This window comes from Hyla sarda, chromosome 4 (assembly GCF_029499605.1).
Source record: "Hyla sarda isolate aHylSar1 chromosome 4, aHylSar1.hap1, whole genome shotgun sequence".
Lineage (NCBI taxonomy): Eukaryota > Metazoa > Chordata > Amphibia > Anura > Hylidae > Hyla > Hyla sarda.
In genome coordinates this window covers 210,064,002-210,077,890 of record NC_079192.1, presented here as the reverse complement: position 1 = coordinate 210,077,890, position 13,889 = coordinate 210,064,002, and the positions used below count along the sequence as shown (strand labels likewise).

The 13,889-nt window shown below is 38.5% G+C and overlaps 1 protein-coding gene across 2 annotated transcripts in view; it reads right to left on the bottom strand.

Annotated features, from left to right (window-relative positions):
* Window positions 1-2,675: 2,675 nt before the first annotated feature.
* The window catches only part of SEMA3E (semaphorin 3E), a 206,022-nt gene continuing 194,808 nt past the window's right edge, over window positions 2,676-13,889 (bottom strand). For both annotated transcript variants that reach the window (XM_056573405.1, XM_056573404.1), the window contains exons 16-17: window positions 12,231-12,370; window positions 2,676-8,188 (exon numbers count right to left, since the gene is read on the bottom strand). In XM_056573405.1, the coding sequence (XP_056429380.1) occupies window positions 7,733-8,188; window positions 12,231-12,370 (596 nt within the window). In that variant the 3' untranslated portion in view covers window positions 2,676-7,732. The remainder of the gene's footprint in view (window positions 8,189-12,230; window positions 12,371-13,889) is intronic.

Genomic DNA, 13,889 nt, shown 5'->3' with positions numbered 1-13,889 from the left:
AAGCACTAGTCTAACATCTGCTTTAAAGACAGCACCCAAAAAAGCCCTTTTTAGGGCTCAAATATCAGTCCGTGGGTCTTGCAACAGCTGGAGGCAACCTGGTTGGGAGGGAAACGGTGGTTAAAAGGGATACTCCAGTGTAAAACTTAATTTCCTTCAAGCAACTAACTACAGTATTAAAAGGGCTATAAGTTCAGTCCGTGTGTCTTGCAACTGCTAGAGGCACCCTGCTTGGGGACCTCTGCTTAAAAGGGGAACTCCGCTGGCAACCTTTTTTCCTCATTGTCACACTAGTGAAAATCATATTTGGTGTGACAGTTGTTCAAATAAAAAAAATACCTTTTTTGGCTGTGAAATAAAACCAGTGCTGCCTAAAGGGGGGCTCTAACTATGTGCTGCCTAATATGGGGGAATCTATGTGCTGCCTAAAGGGGGCTCTATGTGCTGACTAAAGGGAGGCTCTAACTATGTGCTGCCTAATATGGGGGAATCTATGTGCTGTCTAAAGGGGGGGGCTCTATGTGCTGCCTAAAAGGGGTCTCTTACTATGTGCTAGCTAACATGGGGGAATCTATGTGCTGCCTAAAGGGGATTTAACTATGTGATGCCTAAGGGGGGGCTCTATGTGCTGCCTAAAGGGAGGCTCTAACTATGTGCTGCCTAATATGAAGGAATCTATGTGCTGCCTAAAGGGGGGATCTAACTATGTGATGCCTAAAGGGGGGATCTAACTATGTGCTGCCTAAAGGGGGCTTTATGTGCTGCCTAAAGGGAGGCTCTACCTATGTGCTGCCTAAAGGGGGGCTCTAACTATGTGCTGCCTAATATGGGGGAATCTATGTGCTGCCTAAAGGGGGGATCTAACTATGTGATGCCTAAAGGGGGGATCTAACTATGTGATGCCTAAAGGGGGGATCTAACTATGTGCTGCCTAAAGGGGGCTCTATGTGCTGCCTAAAGGGAGGCTCTACCTATGTGCTGCCTAAAGGGGGGCTCTAACAATGTGCTGCCTAATATGGGGGTATCTAACTATGTGCTGCCTAAAGGGGGGATCTAACTATGTGATGCCTAAGGGGGGGCTCTATCTGCTGCCTAAAGGGGGCTAAAGCACATTATTCCAAAGAATTTAGGAATAATAGGTGATTTATGCCCTTTATGGATTAAAACCAGACTCTGCATCAACTATGTAATTTTCCATGGGAGTTTTGCCATGGATCCCCCTCCAGCACGCCACAGTCCAGGTATTCGTCCCCCTGAAACAACTTTTAAATCACTATTGTGGCCAGAAAGAGTCCCTGTGGGTTTTAAAATTTGCCTGCCCGGTTCGCCGTTTCTCGAACATTTGCGGTAGTTCGCGTTCGCCGAACCGAAATTTTTTTATTGCGACATCACTACTCATTAATGTTAATCCCCAATTCTTGACATTCTTTTCTTTTGCATACTTTGTGGAATTTGTGCCATTTAAAGGGGAACTCCGGTGGAGACAAGTGGAAAACAAATGTTTTCAAATCAACTGGTGCCAGAAAGCTAAAACAGATTTGTAAATTACTTCTATTAAAAAAAATCTGAAGCCTTCCAGTACTAATCAGCTGCTGCATACTACAGAGAAATTTGTGAAGTTCTTTCCCATCTGATAACAGTGCTCTCTGCTGACACCTCTGTCCTTGATAGGAACTGTCCAGATTAGAAGCAAATCCCAATAGAAAATCTCTCCCTCTCTGGACAGTTCCTGACACGGACAGGCGTGTCATCAGAGAGCACTGTTGTCAGACTGGAAAGAATTTCACAAATTTTGTTGTAGTATATCTGTAGTTTATGCAGCTGAGAAGTACTAGAAGGGTTGATATTTTTAAATGGAAGTAATTTACAAATCTGTTTAATGTTCTGGAGCCAGTTGATTTGAAACATTTTTTTTTTCCACCAGAGTTCCCCCTTAAGTTTCCAGATGAACAAGTGAAGGTCCTTGGTCTATGTAAAGGGGTTAAATGCGACTGTTGGAACATAGGACAAACCCCCAACCAAGGACCCTCACCTGTGCATCCGTCAGAGGTTGACAAGATAGATTAACAACCTGCAATGAAGCTCCCCTAGCTCCTGCAGAACTAACTACTTCAGTCTCAGTTGGTATGGGTCTCGGTTGGCCTCCCAAGTAGTTTCCCCTTAAAAAAGCAGAGGAGGATGGAGATGATCCATCTCCACTCCATTCCTGATTATTGTACTTTTTACTACCAGGCCCACCTCGATTCCTAGCCGCTCCTCGTGACCTCCGTTGAGCTATATTTTTAGTTGACATACTGTATAAGTAAAATGTGTAACAAGTTTAATCAAAATATCCCCAGCCATTTGCAGATATGCTGGAAGATACATATATGCAGATATACAGACATTGAGTTTTCTATATTAATTTCATTTTCTGTACATAGTTATGGAGGTAGCCATCTTGCCTGATCTGTTTTAAACAGCATATAGAGGTATGATTTATGTCAAGCCCCATAGACATAATAGACAGTCTTAGACCACATTGACTTAAATTAGAAAGTTTACCAGGCCTGTGAAACAGCTTTGTGCATTAATAAGTAAGAACTATGTAATTATAACTAAAAAAAGACTTTATCTAAAAGTATCAAAATTCATAGTTACACTTGAGTAATTTTAGAAAAACAAAGTACTGCACATAAGATTAATCATATATTTTAATAATAACACCAGTGTAAGTATTGCATTCTCTAGATGTATCTATGTACTACCTTCAAAATAATATTTATTGTGCTTTGCTAATCCATTTGTTTGTTCATATTTTACAGTGAAATACACATAAGTTAATAGTAGAAATTGTATAAATATTAAAATTATTGAATGGCACATGACCTTCGTGATCTTCAGTCAAGAGAATAAGAAACATATAGTACACTGAAATTGGAACAAATAATTTACAGTAAGTACACTTTCCAAGTAAACATTCGGCATTACATGAACAATAAATCCAAGGATCCATAATATATCATTCATTATACTACCTTAATTTCAAATGTTAGAAAAGTTTCAATAAAGGGATCTTCATGTTCTAGGTTTCGATAAATAATTGGCTGGGAGGGTAAGACAACTTGGACACCCTTCAATTGACAAAAGAAAGGGGTGCCACCTTTCAGCTATGAATTGAAAATTGAAGAAGACAATATTGTGATCTTATTTTCAGGGAGAATAAAATTTCTCTTAGTATTAAAGGAAAACAGTCATCCTGTTCAATCACACTAAATCCATACACTGGGTTATAGTGTGGGTGAACAGAAGTCCAACGAGGGTTCACTTACTTAAATACGTCCCCCTAGAAGATCATTTGCTGAATTCAGTGAATCACGCACAGGGGGCGTGGCTTTGTCAGCTCAATTTACATATTCATTGTCTATAACTCCACATCCTAGTGAAGTGAAGTCACAGACAAGGAATATGTAAATTGAGTAGGTGGAGCCCCACCCCCTTTATCTTAGTGAGGTGGAGTGACAGACAATGAACCTGTGGAGTGGAGTCACAGATCTCCAGCTACTTTACCTCTAATCCACCCACATACGGCCTCCTAGATGGCTATAAAGATAACTGTGCACAACATAGTGCTCTCTGTAAAACATGTTTAAATGATATAAGACAGCAAAGCTTCTCTCCTTGTAAAGGTTATAATGTAAAAGCAAAAATGGAGCTGCAAACGGCCTTTTAATGACTCTTGTGGTTCGAGTCAAACAGCACAACAAAGTATAAAAATCATTATCCAAATTATTCAAATTATTTATTGGAATAAAAAGCCTAGCATTAATGGCACGTTTCAAAATTTCCCTTCATCAGATTAAGCAGTCATAGTACATATTAACATAACAACTATTTAAATACAATAAAAGTTCCCACTGTTCTGTCATGCGGAGAGGGCATGAATTTACATAAAATGTCAAAAATGATTTGGCATATAACAGTTAAAGTGCAACTGTAACCTCCATATGAGTTATCAATGGCTGGTGCCAACAGTTAGGGCATAGGGAGATCAAACATACCATACTGTTGCTTACTTAGCCCACAACTTGTAAACTTAGATTGTAGTTGTTTTGTATTTCTGCCCAACAGCTGGAGGGGCTGGCCGACATTCTCACTGGCCCTCCTCCCTGCCCTGAGCCACTCCCAGCATGGTTCCTTGTACATCAATCATGTGGGACCAGCATGATTGACATAAAGGGCTCCTTGCTGAGAGTTGGTCGGGTGATGTCCGGCATTAACGATGGGTCCAGGCTGCTAACAGCAACCGGGACCCATCAGGTATGAAGCATGCTGCACACACCGGGACAGGCTATGCCCTGCATCCTCTAGGGGTTTATGCTAGGATTTAAATGGCAAAAAATATTTCTTTTGAATTCAGAGAATCCTTTTTTCATTTAATTGTTTTATTTAGTGTGGACATCTGATTGGCTGGGAGCTGTATTCAAGGCATATTGGCTTTTCTGAGGTCAGGGGATCCTTCCTCCACTTTGCAAGGTATTCTGGGCTATCCTGTGTTCCTCCTTCCTCTCCTGTTCTCATATGATGCCGACACCATTTTCTTAAGTTCATTGGAAGCTGAAGGTTTGGGCAAAGTTTACCTTTGCACCTAATTAAACTTTACCTTGGATTCACCAGATTTGGTTTGAATAACTCTAATAAGAATATATACATATTTAATTATTTTATTCTTTTGACATAGTATCTTATAGTATACCTCAATTGTTGACTTACTTTATTGTTTGAGTCTTGAGTCTGTGGGGTACGTTTAAGAGGGTCTTTCTTTTAGTCAACTAAAGTAAGCCTTGAGCTTCTTCTGCAGATCTACTACTAGAAGATCTCAAAAGTCACAAATCATAAGTCACAAACTAATTGTTCAATATGTTCATCAATAATTTGGTATAGAAAGTAATCCTGCATCTAATAATCCTGAAAACTGGTCATGTATTTCCTGCACAAAAATGCAATATAGTATACAAGGTTAAATTAGAAAACATATGGCTGCTTTGTTTAATGGTGTATGAACATGGCCTTAGTGAGTTATAATATATGAGAAAAGTATTTTATTGTGTACAAATGTAAGGTAATGCACTAGAGTTTCACAGTGAATAATTCACTTAATAAATATGATGCTATTAAATATCTCTGAAACTGCAAAGGTTATTGGCAAGCTAAGAAACAGCAAACTGAATAATAAAAATGCAAATAATATCATGCAAATGTAGTTTTGCTAGAACATTGACTAGACCTTAACTAAATATCTGGTAAAGTTTAAGATGACGGTGCAAATACACATAAAGGACAATGTTAAAAAAAAATGAGAGGCTTCATAAACAGATCACATCCTTCAAACAGCAATGAAAGCTTTAGCTTGTCTGGAAAGCCCAGAGAAACTTGACAGTAGAAGAAAGATAGTCTTGAAGGAAAACTGATATATGATTATGGAATATATTGTATCTGCATTTTCTAACAACAAAAAAACTGTTTATAACTACCCATTTAAAAGTTCACTGTTGCTTCCACTTCACTCTATTTAAAACCTTTAATGGTTGCTAATATATCTGCACTAATTTGCCAAAAAAAACTAAACTTCTTACTCCAGAAAAACAGATCAGAAATTTTGGAAATTTTGGAAATTTTGTTTTTTTTCCTATGCAATCTGCCGTCCACTGCCTGTTGTTCGGAGTAATCCATCTCTGTTAAACACAGCCAACAAAGTTGAACACAAAGTAGGGACAGAATGTAACATTTGCACTGTGCAAAAGAGAGGAAAAACAAGCCTGGGCTGTGTTCCTGAATCTATGAACCTATCTTCATCTTTCAAAGGATCTACACTGTCTAAAAAGCAGCAGTATCAATTTCAGTGCTTAGTGTAATGTTTTAATTGCTGTGCTATATGTTTACAGTTCTGCCTCCTATATGCAGTATATGCAGCCCCCTAGTCTGCACTAGTGCTTAGTGTAACCACTTATTTGCTGTGCTGTTGGTGATGTTTATTTCCTTTCTGCTCACATAGCAAACCTAGTGCATTAACCAAACAGGTGTAAGGAGGGGGTGTGCATTCAGGCACTGCTAGAGACAAATAGCCTATCAATGTTATGCTGCATGGCTTGCTTATGCAGACACAGTGCCTAACTTAAAAAATTCAGGGCAATATAGTAAAACAATATGAAGGAAAAGTTGCACTCACCCAGTAAAAATCCAATATCACTTTTATTCAATGTAGAAACATAAAATACATACAATTTAAGTGTGGACCAAGAATAGTAGCTCTCTCATGCGGGGGCATATCCCTATAGGTAACTAGTTTCACGTCAGCATGGGCGCTTCTTCCGGCCAAGTATATGTAATCCTAGAGTGGTATGAATGCTTTTCTACACAAAAATTAAAGGGTAACTGTGGTAACAATAAAAAATGAATAAAAATTGCACTTAAAATAATAAATAAATGTTTCTACATTGAATAAAGAGGATATTGGCCTTTACTGGGTGAGTGCAACTTTTCCTTTGGATTGTTTTTCAGTGCAATAACTTCCTTCTCCCCACACATGCCCTCTACAGTAGTGTACTGTGTAAATAATCAACCCAGCACAGTGTCAGTCCGGAGTAAGGAATAGGTTTAGGTATGGCGGGGACTCCCAGGGGCTCAACAATAGCAATTTATGTTGTCATCACTCTGAAGGTCAATCTAAAAAAACGATGTAGGTTTAAAAAAATCTTTTGAAACAAAAGGTACACATTGGCAAAGAATCGCTCCAAAAAATCAGCAAAAATACCCCAAAAAACTTACAGTTTTAAGCTTCTATTGACTTTAAAGGGAACATGTTGCTTCTTTTTTCAGTGCTGTGTTTTTTAAAAAAAACCTCATGCTTTTTTGAAGATTCTCTATTTAAGTTAATGGGAGCTAGAAGTCTTTTTGTAATTTTCAATTTTTTTTTAACCCGTTTAAATGTCCCTTAAAGCTATGTTCACACAGCATTGTTGAGCCTTTTTTGCTTTTGGTGCATTTTTTTAAGGCGTTTACGGCTCAAAATGAAACTGAAAAATGGTATGTGGATATAACCTATGGCCAGTTCAATAACTGTCAAGTTATTCTAGTGTTAAACAGGCCAAAGGATTGTAATAGCATCAGATTTAGATGTCATAAAGTAATTTCTAGTAATAGTTATTTTAGAGTTGAAGGAGAGTTTTTCCTTTTCTTTCCTCAGAGATCACAATCCTCGCGCATATTGTATAACTTTTCTTAATATAACTCAGTTATACCATATTTTAACTAAAGATTAAATAGCATGCTAAACCTAATCATGTTCTGTCCTTTCCCAACCCTCTTTAATGATAAGCATGTGTATTTACAATTTTTATCATGTATAAATTGTCCGTATTTACTCACTCCTTAAAACTAGTTTTCCATACATTTGTAAACAATCTTAAAGTATGATTATTTGGTAATGAAATGCAAAACAAACACAAAATTGTAATTTCAATAAATCCACCTTTAAATTATGGATGTAAACATATTTTAAAACCAAAAAATTTAATAAAATATATGAAATATTTACATAATGCCAAACCAGTCAATCTGTGATTGATGTATCATAAGATAAAGTTTGGTTGACTTAAAATGGCGATTGGATGTCTTTATTTCTCTTTTTCACTCATGTCAGTTATTGCTGATAAAGTCTTAAACAGTCTCAAGGAAGAAAAAAAAATAAAACCTACGGCTGTAGTATGTGCCTTGGCATACGATGATGGTCTGATTTCCCACGTGACTTCCGCTCTTGTGGGTTTATATATTTCCATTTATTTGGAGACATTTTAAGTTTCTTTTTCTTTTTATCTGTGCACCATACTTTTTCACAGTATTCTTCAACTTTTTGAAAATTACTATATCCAATCAACTGCAAGAACTCCTTATACCATTGCTTGGATGACTGGGGGATACTTGGCTGCCCAGGACATGGCATTTTTTGGAGTGTTATTTCTTCTTCATCTTCTTTGTGAAACATATCATCAACACGCTCTTCTTCAACAATTTCCAAGGTCATTTTTCTTATTGTATGGACGTAAGAATTTTCCACAGTTTGGCAATAATATACTCCAGCATCTGATTTATGCAGTTTTAGAAATAGAAGTCCAAACTCTGTCATTATAACTCTTTCACCTGTTTTTATCTAAAGGAACAATATCAAGAGAGAAAAAAAAAAAGAAAATACTTAGACCAAGACTTCATACTCAAAAACAAGGATCCATACCAAACACAGCCCATGGTCAGTAGTGGTACAAAAACTTTTTTTCTAATGTCTCTTCTGTATAATTTCTATTGTTATTTTCAACTGAATGGGAATTATTTCATAAGTGAGAAATTAAATAATAAAAAAAACTATTCTAAGAATAATACTTATATTAACAATTATTCTTGATTGTCATTTTTTATTTTAAAACACAAATGTGTGTTATCACAGATTTTCTGTCTGTTCTCTATACATTCAGCCATCATGCAGTGTAAATTATAATATATGAACTGCTTTACACGATTAAAACCTTATATAATGTTTAATCAAAATGCATCAATTACTAAATTTGGCCTTTAATTTTTAATACCAGGCTTGGTTATAAAATAAAAAGCATATGAATATCTCCCTCTTCCCACTGGGCTCTAGTATCAGCACACCCTCTGTGGACGCTCACACTTTACTTCTCTGAGCTGCAGTAGTATTTGCAGTTAAAGGGGTCCTCCACTGGAAGACATTTTTTTTTTTTAAATCAGCTGGTGCCAGAAAGTTAAACAGATTTGCAAATCACTTCTATAAAAAAAATCTTAATTCATCCAGTACTTATGAGCTGCTGTTATGATCCACAGGAATTTCTTTTCTTTTTGAATTCCCTTTCTGCCTGACCACAGTGCTCTCTGCTGACACCTCTGTCCATTTTAGGAACTGTCCAGAGCAGAATAGGTTTTCTATGGGGATTTGCTCCTACTCTGGACAGTTCCTAAAATGGACAGATGTGTCAGCAGACAGCACTGTGGTCAGGCAGAAAGGAAATTGAAAAATAAAAGAACTTCCTGTGGATCATACAGCATCTGATAAATACTGAAAGGTTTTTACTGATTTTTTAATGGAAGTAATTTACAAATCTGTTTAACTTTCTGGCACCAGTTGATTTAAAAATTTTTTTTTCCAGTGGAGTACCCCTTTAAGGAAGCTCAGTGGACCCCATGATAAGACATCTTAAGATGTCTTCTAAAGTACCCCTTTAAGTGGTTGAAGGGATAAGTTAGAGCTGTGATAAATATAGTAGTAAGGTTGGAGATGAGATAGAATTTAAAGAGTACCATGGAATAGTTTTCATCATAATGGTGGAAAAGCAGGTTACTAGAACACTCGTAAAAGTTGTCAATCTTGTTTTTGAAATATGTGGCTAAGACCTTAGTTAAGATGAAAGATGTGGGAAGGAGTACTGGGGAACAATGTAGGAAGTTGAAATGTTAAAGGGGAACTCCGGTGGAAACATGTAGAAAACAAATGTTTTCAGATCAACTGGTGCCAGAAAGTTAAACAGATTTGTAAATTACTTCTATAAAAAAAAATCTAAATCCTTACAGTACTTATCAGCTGCTGTATACTACAGAGAAATTTGTGAATTTCTTTTTTGTCTTACAACAGTGCTCTCTGCTGACACCTCTGTGTGTGTCAGGAACTGTGCAGATTAGAAGCATATCCCCATAGAAAAGGTCTCCTGCTCTGGACAGCTCCTGATACGGACAGAGGTGTCAGCAGAGAGCACTGTTGTCAGGCTGAAAAAAAACTTCACAAATTTCTCTGTAGTATATCAGTATATCTGTAGCATACAGGAGCTGATAAGTACTAGAAGGGTTGAGATTATAACTTTCTTTCACCAGTTGATTTGAAAACATTTTTCCCACCAGAGTTCCCCTTTAAGTAACCTTTGTGGCTGGCATACAAAGTATATTTGACAGTAGCAAATAGTTATGATATGCAAAAGTGAATGCAGATTTAAAATTGAATTCTCCTTATCTATGTGTAATTAGTATTGCATTGCTTAAAGTGTTTTTTTCTAATGCTGCAACCCTCTATCATTTGTATCTAGGTACTTAAGTTTTTTTTTTTTTTTTTTTTTTCATATGCATGCAGGGTTTGAAGGATTCACTCCTGGCCCCATGCATCATTACTTCTATCAGGTTCCTGAGGTGGACTTCAATTTTAGCCAATCAAAGTCCACCTCAGGAACCTGATAGAAGTAATTGCCTTTGTATCACAGGAACCAGGAAGAAATGTTTATGAGCAGGGATCAGGAGTACCAGAATAGCTGGTCGGGGGATATCGAGGTACCGTATATACTCGAGAATAAGCCGACCCGAATATAAGCCGAGGACCCTAATTTCACCCCAAAATCCCAGGAAAAGTTATTGACTCGAGTATAAGCCTAGGGTGGGAAATACATCATCCCCCCCTGTCATCATCCAGACCCCCGTCATTAACACCCTCATCATCATCACCCTGTCATCATCCCCCTTCATCATCCCACCTTCATCATCACCACCTTTCATAATCCCCCCTTCATCATCACCGCCTGTCATCATCCCACCCCCCCTTGTCATCATCCCCTTGTCATCATCCCACCCCCCCCCTTCATCATCCCCTTGTCATCATCCCCTTGTCATCATCCCACACCCCCCTTCATCATCCCCTTGTCATCATCCCCTTGTCATCATCCCACACCCCCCCTTCATCTTCCCCTTGTCATCATCCCCTTGTCATCATCCCACACCCCCCTTCATCATCCCCTTGTCATCATCCCCTTGTCATGATCCCACACCCCCCTTCATCATCCCCTTGTCATTATCCTCTTGTGAACTCTCCGCCCTCAGTGGTCTTCAACCTGCGGACCTCCAGATGTTTCAAAACTACAACTCCCAGCAAGCCCGGGCAGCCATCGGCTGTCCGGGCTTGCTGGGAGTTGCAGTTTTGAAACCTCTGGAGGTCCACAGGTTGAAGACCACTGCTGCCTTCGCCATCATCCAGCCCCCTCTCACCCCCTTTAGTTCTGTACTCACCTCTGCTCGGCGCTGGTCCGGTGCTGCAGTACTGTCCAGTGGGGAGGTCGTCCGGTGGGATAGTGGATCCGGGCTGCCATGTTCACCGGGGGGCCTCATCTCCGCGCTTCGGGCCCGGAATAGAGGCGTTGCCTTGACGATGACGCAGAGGGACGTTGGTAATGAACGTACCTCTGCGGCGTCGTCAAGGCAGAGGCCCCCCGGTGAAGAGGCCCCCCGGTGAAGATGGCAGCCCGGAACCACTATCCCACCGGACGACCTCCCCACCGGACAGTCCTGCAGCCCCGGACCAGCGCCGAGCGGAGGTGAGTACAGAACTAAAGGGGGTGAGAGGGGGCTGGATGATGTCGAAGGCCGTAGTGGTCTTCAACCTGCGGACCTCCAGAGGTTTCAAAACTATAACTCCCAGCAAGCCCGGACAGCCGATGGCTGCCCGGGCTTGCTGGGAGTTGTAGTTTTGAAACCTCTGGAGGTCCGCAGGTTGAAGACCACTAAGGGCGGAGAGTTCACTCGAGTACAAGCCGAGGGGGGTGTTTTCAGCACGAAAAATCGTGCTGAAAAACTCGTCTTATACTCGAGTATATACGGTAGGTGAGTATGACTTATATTAAAGGAACATCCCTTTGTCCAATAACACTGCAGTCACAAAAAAATAAATAAATAATAAAATCATATTTTTATGTTAACTATTTTCTTGTGTAAAATACTTATTTTAAATATGAGCTGTCTTTAAAACAGAGAATATTATGTTTGGTCATATACTGAAACTAAGCAAGTGGGTGTTACTGCTAATCACTCATGTATTTCCTTTTGGTCGGCCGTAGGAGAGTGCTGTATTCTATTCTCCCAACCATTTGCCCAAAGTGAATCATATTGCCAAATATAATTTCTTTACTGTTAGAATGCAATCTAAAAAATATGTTATGGAACTCTAGTAACAAATACATGTGAGGGAGGTTTCACTAAAGTAAGACTAACGAATGATAAAAAGTAGACAACTGAAATAGGGAACTAAATACAATTTGGTTAAAAATGTATATATTCATTTTATAACTAAATAACTTATTAACATAAGTGGCTACAATGGACAAACAGGTAATGTATAGAACATAACCACTACAATATATGAATCATACCTCATCTTTTTTTGCTTCATGTCCTTTCTGCACAAACCAGATGACTTTAGATTGTAAAGACCGAGGCATACATTCCAATAAAGTGCTATTATGTTCAACACCATATACTGTATACTCCTCAGTCTTTCCAAGAGTCTCTCCTAGAACATAAAGAGAAAAATACAGTGCATATTTTTTGTTGCCATTGATGTTATTATTATTATTTTATTTAAAGGGGTACTCCGCCCCTAGACATTTTATACCCTATCCAAAGGATAGGGGATAAGATGTCTGATCTCGAGGGTCCCTCTGCTGGGAACCCCCATGATCTCTCCTGCAGCACCCCCTGTCATCTGGTGCACGGAGCGAGCTTCACTCTGTGCCTGATGACTGGCAATGCAGGGGCAAAAGGATCGTGATGTCACGGTCCCGCCCCTCATGACATTACGCCCCCTTAACCCCTTAAGGACCAAGTCCATTTTGATCTGAAAGGGATACTCCGGTGAAATTTTTTTTTTAAATCAACTGGTGCCAGAAAGTTAAACAGATTTGTAAATTACTTCTATTAAAAAATCTTAATCCTTCCTGTACTTATTAGCTGCTGAATACTACAGTGGAAATTATTTTCTGTTGGAAACACAGAGCTGTCTGCTGACATCATGAGCACAGTGCTCTCTGCTGACATCTCTGTCCATTTTAGGAACTGTTCAGAGTAAAAGGAAATCCCCATAGCAAACATATGCTGTTCTGGACAGTTCCTAAAATGGACAGAGATGTCAGCAGAGAGCTGTAGTATTCAGCAGCTAATCAGTACAGGAAGGATTAAGATTTTTTAATAAAAGTAATTTACAAATCTGTTTAACTTTCTGGCATCAGTTGATTTAAAAAAAAAAAAAAAGTTTTTCACCGGAGTACCCCTTTAAGGACCAGGCCAATTTTATTTTAGCATTTTAATTTTTTCCTCCCCGCCTTCCAAAAATCGTAACTCTTTTATATTTTCATCCACAGACTAGTATGAGGGTTTGTTTTTTTGTGCAACCAGTTGTCCTTTGCAATGACATCACTCATTTTACCATAAAATGTATGGTGCAACCAACAAAAATACTATTTGTATTGGGAAATTAAGAAGAAAACCCAAATTTTGCAAATTTTGGAAGGTTTTATTTTCATGCCGTACAATTTAAGGTAAAAATGACATGTGTTCTTTATTCTCTGGGTCAATACAATTAAAATTATACCTATGATTAGATACTTTTCTACTATTGTTGCGCTTAAAAAAAGATTGCAAACTTTTTAACCAAATTAGTACGTTTGAAAGCCCTCTATTTTGACGACCTATACATTTTTCATTTTTCCTTATAAGCAGTGATACGAGGGTTCATTTTTGTGCTGTGATCTGTACTTTTTATTGATACCCCATTTGCGTATATAAAACGTTTATAAATGTGACAAACAAAAACAGCAATTGTGGCCTTTTTTTTATTTTTATGTTTACGCTGTTCACCCTACGGGACCATTAACATTATATTTGAATAGTTTGAACATTTACGCATGTGGCGATACTGAATATGTTTATCAATATTTTTTTTACACTTTTTGGGGATTAAATGGGAAAAAGGGACATTTTACATTTTTATTGGGGGTAGGGATTTTTCAAATTTTTTTTTTTACTTTTTTGTA